Here is a 12,693-nt window from a genome sequence, read left to right as displayed (position 1 = left end):
TTACGAGACGGCTTGATGCCATTACGTCTTCCTTACACTTAATCAGTGGAGTCCACTCCCCGATTTTTATCCGCCAGTTCCTGTACTACCGATCGTTCAGGGTTCGGGTTGGTACTGTTCTTAATTCTCCATGGACCCAGGAGACTGGCATCTCACAGGGTTCTGTATTGAGTGTACTTCTTTTCCTCATTGCTATCAATGGACTTGTGGCCTCTGTCAGTCCTTAGGTCGCCCTTGCTCTGTATGTCGATGATTTCTGCATTTGGGTTTGTTCCTCTTCAATGGCCTCTGCAGAGCAGCAGTTCCAGGGAGCTATACGGCATGCCTCTGCATGGACCCTGTCACACAGGTTTCAATTCTCTCCTTTAAAATTGCGGGTGGTACACTTCTGTCGCCGTAGTACGATCCACCCTGATCCAGAGCTCTATCTCGATGCACAACGATTACCTGTGGTCCCACAGTTTCGTTTCCCAGGTCATCTTTTTGACAACTAGCTCACTTGGCTGCGTCATATCAGACTTCTGAAGGATGTTTCCGTAAACTCAGTCCTTCACTTCCTTGCCCACAACTCTTGGGGTGCAGACAGCTCCATCCTTTATCGTGCTTTAGTGCTGTCTCGCTTGGACTATGTCGTCAAGTTGGGCTGTCTCGCTTGGACTATGTCGTCAAGTTGGGCTGTCTTGCTTGGACTATGTCGTCAAGTTTATGGTTTGGCTGCTCCTTCCACACTGCACCTGCAGGATCCGGTCACCATTGCAGTATCCGTGTGGCCACTATTGCCTTCCCTACTAGCCCTGTTGATAGTCTCCTGGTTGAAGCTGGTATCCCCCCCCCCCCTTTCTGTTTGGTGGTCCCAGCTTCTGGTTTCTTATGCAATCGCTGTCTGTTCCTCTCCCACTCATCCTTCCTTTTCTATCCTGTTCCCAGCCCATGGATGTCACTCATCTGATTCCCGCCCTCGGGCGGGTTTACCGGTTGGGATCCCCCTTGCGTCTCTTCACCGTGATTTTCAGCTTCCTTCTGTGTCCTGTTTTCCATGCTCCCTTCCCACCACCCCCTCTTGGTTATTTCTTCTGCCCCAAATTCGGATGGATCTCCGCTGAGGTCCAAAAGAGTCCATTCCCCCCCTGGTGTTCCGTTGGTTTTTCCGCCAAATTTTATGGGAGTTTCGGGATGTTGTTTTTTACACCGATGGCTCTAAATTTGTTGACTGTGTGGGATATGCTTTCATGTCCTCCGTTCGCACGGAAAATCATCTGCTGCCACCTACATGTGGGGTGTTTACTGTGAAATTGATGGCAATTTCCCAGGCCCTTACCTTTATTAAACAGTCCCAGCACAACCGCATTTTGTTATGTACGGTCTCAATGAGTGGCCTTGTGGCTGTTGACCAGAGTTTTTCCCGCCATCCCTTGGTCTCGGCCATCCATGACCATCTCTCTGATCTTCACTGTGCTGCTTGTTCCGTTGACTTCCTTAAGGTCCCTGGTGATGTGGGTATCCCAGGTAATGAGCTTGCTGATTGTTTGGCTGGGGGAGCAGTCACTCCCCCCCCAGTTCTCTGTAACTCCTCCTGCAGTGGATATACGGTTGAACATCAAATCCAACTTCGCACAATCATGGGCCAACTCTTGGGTGGCTACCTCCGTGTCTAATAAACTTCGTGCGATTAAGGTGACACCTGGCCCGTGGCGTTCTTCCTTCCGCCTCTCTCAAAAGGACTCAACCACACTGTGTTGTCTCTGCATCGGCCATACCAGGCTGACCCACAGTTTTCTTTTGCGTAATGAGCCACCCTCACTTTGTGGTCGTGGAGCCCGTAACCCACATTTTGGTGCAATGCCCTCTTCTTTTGTACTAAGTACAGATTTCCCCGCGCTTTACCTTTAACCTTGGATGAGGATTTCTGGATAGTCGAACTGGTTCTCTGTTTCCACTGGGAAAGTGGTTTTTATTCTCAATTTTAAGGTTTTTAATCCCCCTTTGGTGTTGGGGCATGGCAGTGAGGGTTGGGGTATCTCCCACTGTAAGCTGTGTTTGGAATTCCCGTCTCACCTCCTTGGCCAAGATCCTCTTTTTTTTCCCCTTTTTACTCTGTTTCACTTTTTAGAATTTGTTAGTCTCCTTTTGCCATATGCACTTCTACATTCTAGTGGTTGGTCGCTTTCAAATAGCAGGTAGTCTTGCCCCTGCTGCTTCAGACGTGGGATATTTCCTGCCTCTAGCATAGCCATGGGGCCGCTCTCTTGCTGACAGCACTTATTTTATTTTTACTGTTGACGACACGACTGCTGTTTTACGTTTTTAGCCTTCTCCCTTTTATCGTTCTGACTGTCATGAGATGTCAAACTGTCTGAATGGACCACATTTGAAACAAGGGACTGATGACCTTGCTGTTTGGTCCCTTCAACCCCAATCAACCAGTAACCATCCAGTCAGATATCCAGTACAGAAGATGTGAGCGGAGACAGTAATTCAGTCAGCGCAGTACCGTGGTCACACACAATGCTGGGCCTGACAATCACAATCTCGTCTCTGTTCCAGGTACGGTGTGCTCTAGTTCTCACTGTGCTTGATGCTGGTCAAATGTCTACCCTTCTGCCAGGGCTGCAATTCTCTCCGGCATTACCGGAGACCACTCCAGTGAATCACATCAGTTTCCTTGCACTAGGGTGCGGCAGATTATATTTCCTATCTGTCTATTTGAGTCTCCAGCATGTTCCACACCGTCGGTATTGATGTGACGATTAGATCCAAGTATTATTTGTTACCCTCTGTCTCTCAGATTCATATGCTTCATATTAAGACTTTCTTTTCTTTTTGGAGTTTCTTGAATGTGTTACACTACTGGTAACTCAACAATTTATAAACATTGTTCGTGAAACAATATTGCCTAGCCTGTGTAATCCATTTTTTCTTCTAGCGGTAGCCTGTACTGGAATCTTCTGTCTGTTTTGTCCAGCTTAATTTAACATGAAAATTGATGTTTGAGGAAGAAGTACATCACCTCTGCTATCAAGAGACATTACATGCATATATGGTTCTGTCTGCTTTAGTCAGAAGCAAATTTTGAAACAACTCTTTTGTAAGTTTTACAGTATAGCTGTTGTAATTCCTGGCCATCATCTCCTTCATTCTCTCAGGCATCAAAAAATACTGTATGTTAGTTTTCCACTGTTAATCGAAATGGCAGTTTATCAAACAACTCCTGTGTATCTGTGACAAGCTTCATGTGTTTTTCATTGTACGAGGGTCGTTCAATAAGCAATGCCTAAAAATTTTAAAAAATGCCATTAATATACATAGACAGATGTCCTTGTTGGTGCCTCCCATTTGATGTTTTTTGTGTGCCATTGCAGTTTCGAACCATTCTGGCAGATGGCAGAGCAGTAGTACAGCGTCAAAATGGCGTCTGCATATGAGATCCATTACAAGCAGCATGCTGTTATTAAGTTTTTGTGCGCAAGAAAAGAAACCGTGGTGAACATCCATAAACGTTTGTGTGCAGTGCGTGGCAATGCTGCAGTTGATAGCACAGTTGGGCAACGGGTGGTGAAAGTTGCGCGCTCAGGAAATGCAGAAACAAGCTCCACGATCAGCCACACTTGGGACGTCCTGCTGCAGCCGCTGCTCCAGACATGCTTATTTATTTAGCGTATGGCATTTAGACACAATTGTTATTACAATCAATATGCAAAATTGTAATAATTTGGCATTAGATATTCTTACAGTTATTACAATAGTTATACAGAATTATACAAAATAATACAAAATTACACATAATACACATGTTACAGTAGTTATACAAAGTTATAGTAGTTTGGAAGTAATTACAAACAAACATCTAATGAGTTAATATATGCAATTGATTCTGGAGTCGCCATCAGGAAATCTTCTGGAGTCCCATCATAGGCTGTCCTGGGGCAGTCTTCTATTATGTGCTGACATAGCGGCGATTCTGTCATGCCCTACTGGTAGAGGGAATAGGCGCATCTGCCATGTTTAGTTCTATTTCTGTTTAAAGTTGCCCAGGTTTTGCGTGATAAGTCAAAACCTGGAGGCTTCTGGGAGATACATGGAAGTTTGCTGATGTTCTTTAAGGACCATTCTTGGTGCCAGGCGCTGGTTACGTTGAATTCTTCCTCTGTTGCAGATGTGGCTATTGCGGTTCTGATGGGTGACCTTCTGGAGCGTAGGCGGCTTTGGGTGGCATCTTCAAAATTCTCACGGATGGGTAGATTCCGATTGCTCATTATCTTTTTGTACTCTCTTATAAGAGTGTTTGTGTGGCGTAGGTTAGGGGGTGGTATGTGGCTTAGTACTGGGAGCCATTCCACGGGTGTAGTCTTTATTACACCAGCGATCATTCTCATTGTGTTATTGAGCTGTGCATCGATTCTATGGGTGTGGGGGCTGTTTAGCCATACCGGCGCACAATATTCGGCAGCTGAGAAGACGAGACTTAAGGCTGATGTCCGTAACGTAGTAGCTGCCGCTCCCCATGTCGTTCCACAGAGCTTCTGTATAATGTTATTCCTTGTTTTTGGTTTCTCTGCTGTTTTCATTAGGTGACCTTTGAGAGAGTGTTCTATCGAGGGTCACACACTCTCTTTCAAAGGTCACCTAATGAAAACAGCAGAGAAACTAAAAACAAAGGTGTAAAGCTAGCTCGCCTCCACGTGGTGCACCCCGGGTAACGCTAAATGAGCTAGCACATAATGGCAGTCGGACAAACCGTGAAAGGTTCTCCTGACTATGCAAGTAGACACAAAAAACATCCTCCTAAGGATATGCCAACAAGGAAACTTGGACCTACGGTCCGAATCTGCCATCTCAACATAGAGAGCATAAGCTATTCTAAGTGCCAATACTTATCCAGACTTGCTGAATCGTGCAGATGCCATTATTCGTGCCGACCGGTGCATCAAAACTTGACTATTGGCTCTACAGTTGTTGGTCAGCATTGGAAGTGCGTCTGCAATGATCAGGGATCTCGGCTATTCAGATAGCGGTGCTCCCGATGGATTCGAGTAACGCTCACAGCGGGTTACACGATTCAAAGAAGGGCCATTTCATCTGAACTATTAGAGCATTTTGAGACAGACGGAAACGCCTTTCCCTCACGGATTGTTACGGGGGACGAAAGCTGGGAGCTCCACTTTGTGCCAGAAACAAAAAGGCAGTTCATGCAGTGGCGTCGACCTTATTAGTGACAAAACAAGACATTAGAGACAAACCCCTCTGCCAGAAAAGTCACGGTGACAGTCTTCTGGGATTGTGATGGCGTCATTTCTGTGGATGTGATGGCAAGAGGGTCAACCATCAATTCAGGGCCATATGAGAAGACTCGAACACGAGAACCGTTACCGACGTGTTCAATCGGACAAGAATCCATCAGAAATCTTGCTCTAATATGATAATGCACGCCCACACACAAGTCCGAGAGCCCGGGAACGCATTGCCTCATCCACGCTACAGTCCGGACCTGGCACCCTCGGACTTCCATCTCTCTGGGCTGCTTAAAGATTTTCTACGGAGAACAGACTTTGAAGAGGACGAGTGTGTCAGTCTTTCAGTGGACACGAGCAAGACGTGTCGATGTATGTCACCAAATTCTGACTCTTAACAATAAATACATTATGGGGAAAAAAAGTGGGGCATTACTTAATGAACGACCCTCGTAAGTTCACAGAACTTGTGCGATTGTTTCCCCTATTTCCCCCCCCCCCCCTCCCCTGTTAGTGATATTCAGCTTCCATACATTAGGTTCCAAATAACCTCACAAGCAAGTCACAGCTAGCTGACTTGAACTGCATCCAAAACTCTGCCCGGCAGTCGTGCTGTCAGTGCAGCACAGTCGCTGTCCCCTACGTTCGGGCTGTGGTTCGCCCCCCCACTCTGAACAGCCGCCCCCTGTTTGCAGCGCGGGCCGTGGCTCCAGCAGTCCCAGCCCTGCCACTTGGCCACTCGGCGACCCCGGACGCTCTCCTGCCGCGGCTGCCCGCCACACTCCGCCGCCACCAGACGACGCGACCGTCTCTCGCCTGCGGTGAGCGCTGCCGGCCTGAACACTCAGTGCCGCGTCAACCAAATATTACACTAAAAACATCTAATTTAAGCATTCTTGAAATTTTCGATAAAGCTGAGCTTACAGTTGTCAGGAAAAATTATTTCTTCGTTTTATATGTGTATTTAATGTACCTGCTGCTCTTGATGGTGTTAACGTATCTTAGAAATTAGTTCCGAAGGAAGTGGGTTCGGAGCCACGGTGTCAGTGCACTGTTATTCAGTGAAACCTACATGTCACATGAGTGAGTATACAACTGTTTGGAAGTTCTCACAGGGAACCTCTTGAGAGCGAGATCACAAATTCAGTCTTCAGTGAGGCTCATTGGATAGTATTAATAGTTGTGATGGGGAAAAATATTAGCTGCTAATGTTTCACCATCTTCATGAGGAGGGCTACAGAAAGTGAGTGTCCAAGAGGTACAGATATAAACCTTCTATGAGACACACGTATTACACATAACAAAATAGACATCGTCGACGTTAGAGAAATGTTCAGGACAGATAATTAACTTGAACAACAAGCACCAAATGAAAAACAGCGTGTCCCGGTGGTCACAAAGGTTCACACCATCGAGATCGAAGGTGAACACTGTCGTAGACCTTAAACCGTGAAACTGGTCTTCCTTCGAGGTGCACGTTCAGATAATGCGATAATACGTTTTATAGGCACAGAACAAACAAAACATCTAGAGGCAAAATCTTCCAATGATACAAATTACAATATTGCACTCCTTTCAGGAGGGATAGTTTTCTCTGAGGGAGTATTATTTCTGTACGCAGACCAGGAACGATCAAAAGAAACTTGCTTTAACCAGTCATTGGTCAGAAGCAGTGCTCATACTGCGTTTGTAGTTCTCTTATGCCTATTTTCCTGCTCTCGTTTGCTTTGAGGTAACTACTACCTACTGCCCTTGCAAGATGGCGCACACGAGAAACAATCGTAGGGGGAGAGCACCTCCAGCTTGTCGCAGCACAAGAAATAGATTTCCAACAAATTTACCGACTAGATTAACATTCGACATAGTTGTGTACTGCTGTGTTAAGGCATTGATATTACGAGAGTGAATTTTCACTCTGCAGAGGAGTGTGCAGAATTTGGAAGGTAGGAGACGAGGTAATGGCGGAAGTAAAGCTGTGAGGACAGGGTGCGAGTATTTGAAATTTCGTTACCTGATTTTTTTCAGTTTTATAGCACTGTTTCAAACTATGCCAGTAGTATAGGCTTTGATATGGGACACCACATGTTTTTGACTTGAAAATATTTCGACATGTTTTTGACTTGAAAATATTTAGACATGTTTTCAGCTTGAAAATATTTAGACATGTTTTCAGCTTGAAAATATTTAGACATGTTTTCAGCTTGAAAATATTTAGACATGTTTTCAGTTTGAAAATATTTAGACATGTTTTCAGCTTGAAAATATTTAGACATGTTTTCAGCTTGAAAATATTTAGACATGTTTTCAGCTTGAAAATATTTAGACATGTTTTCAGCTTGAAAATATTTAGACATGTTTTCAGCTTGAAAATATTTAGACATGTTTTCAGCTTGAAAATATTTAGACATGTTTTCAGCTTGAAAATATTTAGACATGTTTTCAGCTTGAAAATATTTAGACATGTTTTCAGCTTGAAAATATGACTTGAAAATATTTAGACATGTTTTTGACTTGAAAATATTTCGACATGTTTTCTTCTGGAAAAATATTTCGACATGTTTTCTTCTGGAAAAATATTTCCACAAAGGTTTTTTCTGGAAAAATATTTCCACAAAGGTTTTTTCTGGAAAAATATTTCCACATATATTTTGTAAAAAATATTTTTGTCTTATAAAATTTCCACTTAAATATTCTGTTACATATTTCCAATTTCCTTTTTAAAAATTCGCCGTTCGGCTTGAGAAAACTGTATCGACAAGACTATTTTCATCATGTTCACATGTTTTCCACGTAAAAATATTTACATAGTTTCCGCATAAAAAATTTCCACATCTTCCCACTGCAAATTTTAAAACATTTTGTATAAAAGTGTGGTCCTCTCTTTAAACTCACATCTTTTTGCGCAAAAGATGGCAGCCACTTTTTAGCAGTCACTTTTAGCGAAATTGTGGCGATTGTAAGTAAGGGCAGCGGTATGGCACGAACCCGCATTTTTTAGACGAAAAGACGGCAGCCACCTTCCTGCAACGACTTTTCGCATCCCCTCTTTTGTGGCCACTTTCTTGATATTTCCAAGGAGCGTTCGAGTCGTCACTCGGCAGGCTCTTTTTCGTGGTCTCTGTTTAGCTACCACTTTCTTGCGAGCGCATTTTTGCAACGACTATCTGAAACAACACTCGAAAATTTTAAATGGTGTCCACCCTTTAAAATCAGACAGTTGTGATGTGCTTAAGTCACCTCAATTATTTACTGGTTGGTAGGTGTCTCTTCAGTTATCTCTATTTTATCATCCAGCAACAATCTGTACCAACAATCAGTATTATCAATGCATTCTGTAATCTCACAGAAAGCATAGCTGTATTCTATTTATACAAGCGGATTTTATTTCATTATTAATTGATAGCCCCCAGGGAAGTGTATCGATTATTCTGTAATCTCTTCTAAAGCCATAGGCTTATCGTAGTTACAGTTAAATTCCTTACCTATAGCTGTACTTACGAAGTTCTTTGTTTTCTTGTGTATGGTTATCATATTTTTGGTTATTATGACTTCGTCTTGTGAACCATGTACCAGCTCGGCCATTGTTTCCATATTCAAAACCTTTAGCACTACGGTAGTTAAGAGTGAAGCCTTGTAATTTTGGTAGACTGTCTACCTCTGTACGTTTTGTATGCACAACTTTTTGGCCCTGTTCCTATCCATTCAATACCGTAATCATCTTTACCAAACTCGTCAGTCAATTCACAAAGTGTGCAACCTGTTTCTACAGTATTCGTACCATCGTCAAGATAAACAAGTGTCGGTGTCGTAGGACACAATTTTATCACCTAATCTATCAAGCATATCGTACGGCCTCATTCTAGTGTTGGAAGTGGTGAAAGTGGACACAAATAGGTTGGTACCATCTTAGACATAGTACTGATATATAACTTGGATTACACAGGTCTGCGACATAAAAATCGTTCCAAATTTATCAAGTGGTTTTCATAGTGTTTTCAACATCGATTTCAGGGAAATTGGTGAAAAAATTCCATCACGTACAGTTATTTCACAAACGTCTTCTCTAGTTTTAGCTTTTTTCAATATTTCAGCACTCTAGTGAGTTTGAATTTTGGTTTTTAGGGTCTCCATAAACTGTTACTTAGCCGTTTTTATACTAGATGTACGCAAAATAAAGAGTAATCAGGAGAAACCAGCAGTATTTTCAGGTCAGTGCCTGTCTGCCGTGCTGCCCCTTCCCCGCCATCACCGAGCAGTGAGCTGCTGCTGTTGTCCTTCAGTTCACAGTACCTCTTAACTCTGTGATGTTCACGTGTTGTTGTTGCTGGTGCTTTAAACTAGTGACTGTTTCCTTGTGCTGTGAAGTTGTCCTATGGACAATGGCTACCAGAGGATATATAAATTCGCCACATCGCTTGTGCTACATTTGTGGTGCAACAAAGGAACATTTCCGATTTTGTTGAAAAGGTATAGTTCGCCTATTTTTGTATAAAGTTAGGTGATCAAGATAAGCCTTGGACCCCACACAAAGTTTGTTCAGTGTGTGTTGAAGAACTGAGGCAGTGGTTTCAACGTAAAAAGCAGTCCGTACATTTTGGAATACCAATGGTTTTGAGGAGCCCAAATATCGTAGTGATGACTGCTATTTTTGTTCTTGCAGTGCAAGAAGACAGAGATTGCTAAGATTCTGGCACAACTGATCCCGTTCCATTCTCACAAACTGAACTGAACGATTTAGACCTAGGCCTTTCTAAAGAATCGGCAGAGGTTTTAGGATCTAGATATAAAGATAAATATATATTGGCTCCGGGTAGATCCTTTTCTTGGTATGGATCGGGGGAAAAGGAGTTTGTATCTTTCTTCCCTCAAGAAGGTGACATGGTGTTTTGCAGTGATGTTCCCCCCTGGACTTATGGCACGTTTCAAAATAGAATATGCTCCTGATGAGTGGAAACTTTTTATTGATTCTTCAAAACAAAAAAGCCTTAAAGCAGTACTGGCCACACAACAGCAATAAGTACACTTCTATACCAGTTGGACACTCAGTTTACTTAAAACAGTGTTACGCAGGCCTTGAACTGGCTTCAAGCAAACACTGCTATTCAGACCACAAACGGACATAACGTGTGGATTTAAAAGTGATTTCAATGCCGTTTGGTCAACAAAGGGCTCTACAAAGTTCCCTTGCTTTTTCTGTGAATGGGAGAGATAGAAAGCAACACTACATGAAAAAAGGTTGGCCCTTCAGAAAAACCTTACAAGAAAGGGTTAAGAATGCTGATAGGAAAAGCCTTGTGGATCCCAAAAAGGTGTTACTTCCACCACTTCACATTAAGTTGGGACTGATGAAACAATTTAAGGCATTGCCAAAAGAAGGGGAATGCTTCAGATAGCTTTGTGGAGAGTTTCCTGGTTCATCAGAGGCAAAGCTAAAGGAAGGAATCTCTGTCCGACCAGACATTAGGAAACTAATGACAATCCCAAGTTTGTGGACAAAATGGAAACATAAGAAAAGACAGCATGGACATCTTTTAAATTAGGTGTTACAGGTTTCCTATGAAACATGAGAGATCCAAACTAAAAGACAATAGTCGCAGACATTACTTTAAGAAGCGGGCTGTAACGTGAGCTTTAAAGTTCATTTTCTCCACTCGTGTCTTGACTACTTCCCTGCAAACCTTGGTGATGTAAGTGAAGAGCAGGGCGAAAGATTCCATCAAGACATCCAAGAAATGGAAAGAATATATCAAGGAAGATTGAACGTCAACATGATAGCGGACTACTACTGGGTGATAAGTGGTGATCCTCAACGAGCCCACAGCTGGAGAAGCAATAAGAGGAGCTTTGACAGAAAGCGAAAGCGTTATTATAATAACTTGTGAGATTAAAGAATAGTGGAAGTGTGCGGGAAATGTAGTTTAGAACTTATTTATAAATAAAATAAAATTTTATTGTTACTATACTTAAAAATACTCCTTTTTCTGGGAAAACTTGACGTTACAGAAAAAAATTGGATTGCATTTTTGAAATTGGCGTTGAAAAGTACATCTGTCAGTTATCAAATTTCAAGCAACTTCCAAAAAATATTTTTTTTCAGACCTGTGTTATTTCTTCGTTGATCGGTATAATGTTAGTTGTCTCTCTTTTATTTTGTGTAAGAGCTCGTACCATTGCTCAATGTTGTCTATAAATTCTGTTTGTGACAAGTTCTGTCTCTGGCCGAATTTTCCCCAGAGGGAATTCCATATTTTGGCCACAGCCCGCTTGCCAGCATTCGGTTCAGTATTGTTAAAGCCGTGCGTGATGTCTTGCTTTCCCTCGATAATTCGACCGTATTCTTCTTTAGACTTCTGATTACCTTCCCAAGGATTAGTTTGACCTTTATAAAGGTTTTAACATAGTTTGTGAACAGTCAACTACTTTCCCATTCAAAGTGCCACACCTTGTAAATTTCCTGTATTGTGTAGCCTTCTCGATGGCTTTGTTGAGCTCTATAGTTGTCAAAGTTCGTACGAAAGCTCGCTCATCGTCACTATGGTTGCAACTACTATCAGGCTTTTCTTCTACACTTTTTGAATGTAGAGCAAACAAAAGCTTTTCCTGCTCAACTGGAAGCACAGAGTGGTACAAGCCGTGAAGCACATGCACTTTGCATTTAACAAAACGAAATCATTCGTCGTTATATTTTTGTGGCCTCAATATCTGTACGAGATGACCAACATATAATCGTCGTAAAACATCACTGTTGGATATAGCCTGCCCATGTCTATATATCGCAGCTTCTTGCCTGAAACCCTGAATTTAGCAGCGTTTGTTCTTGCACTGAAAAAGACATCTCTAGGATTCAGGGGTTCTATGACATTTACGTTCTCTTTTGAATTATTCCACTTACAGCTCCATATTTCGACACAGTTACAACCGGCGTACCCCAACTCTTGCGTGAGTTCTAAGAGATCCATGGTGTCATTGTTGACCGTTGTCGATAGTATCGGGCGAATAACACACTGGACAGCCGTGCCAGAAACAATTGTGATACTGGTAAACTGTTTTTGTGTTTGCGTACTAGCTGTCAACATTTCTGCCACATTTTGTAACTTCTCCACAGTTCAATGCATTTTGTACATTAGGAAACAATTTAACCACACAATTTACTCTTCGCTGAACATTTCCTTCTTTTGATGTTTGACTACAGCAATTGGGTTCAATGTATTCTGACCTGTAAATAGCCATACAAACACTAAAAATTATGTACTGGAAAGATCAATGTTTCTAATATCCAGGAAATATCTCCTAAATTCAAGGCAGCTGCGGCGCAATATGTCGTCAGAACGGAAATACTCTGAAAATTCCTTCTGGAAGTCAAACCCGTAATTTTCACCCACTTCCTGAGCGTGCCATTCTAAGAATGCTTTTCTAGCCTTACATATCACTACGTCAACACCATAGCACTTGTTTGCTGGAAGTC

At 42.5% G+C, this 12,693-nt stretch overlaps 1 protein-coding gene across 1 annotated transcript in view; it reads left to right on the top strand.

Annotated features, from left to right (window-relative positions):
• LOC124719865 (poly [ADP-ribose] polymerase tankyrase-1-like) overlaps positions 1-12,693 on the top strand; it is a 79,992-nt gene that overhangs the window by 54,773 nt on the left and 12,526 nt on the right. Inside the window, exon 3 of the mRNA XM_047245048.1 lies at positions 5,924-6,049. Coding sequence (XP_047101004.1) covers positions 5,924-6,049 — 126 coding nt within the window. The remainder of the gene's footprint in view (positions 1-5,923; positions 6,050-12,693) is intronic.

The sequence above is a fragment of the Schistocerca piceifrons genome, chromosome 11, assembly GCF_021461385.2.
Source record: "Schistocerca piceifrons isolate TAMUIC-IGC-003096 chromosome 11, iqSchPice1.1, whole genome shotgun sequence".
NCBI lineage: Eukaryota > Metazoa > Arthropoda > Insecta > Orthoptera > Acrididae > Schistocerca > Schistocerca piceifrons.
The sequence above is the reverse complement of the archived record's forward strand: the minus strand, read 5'-3'. Positions and strand labels throughout refer to the sequence as shown.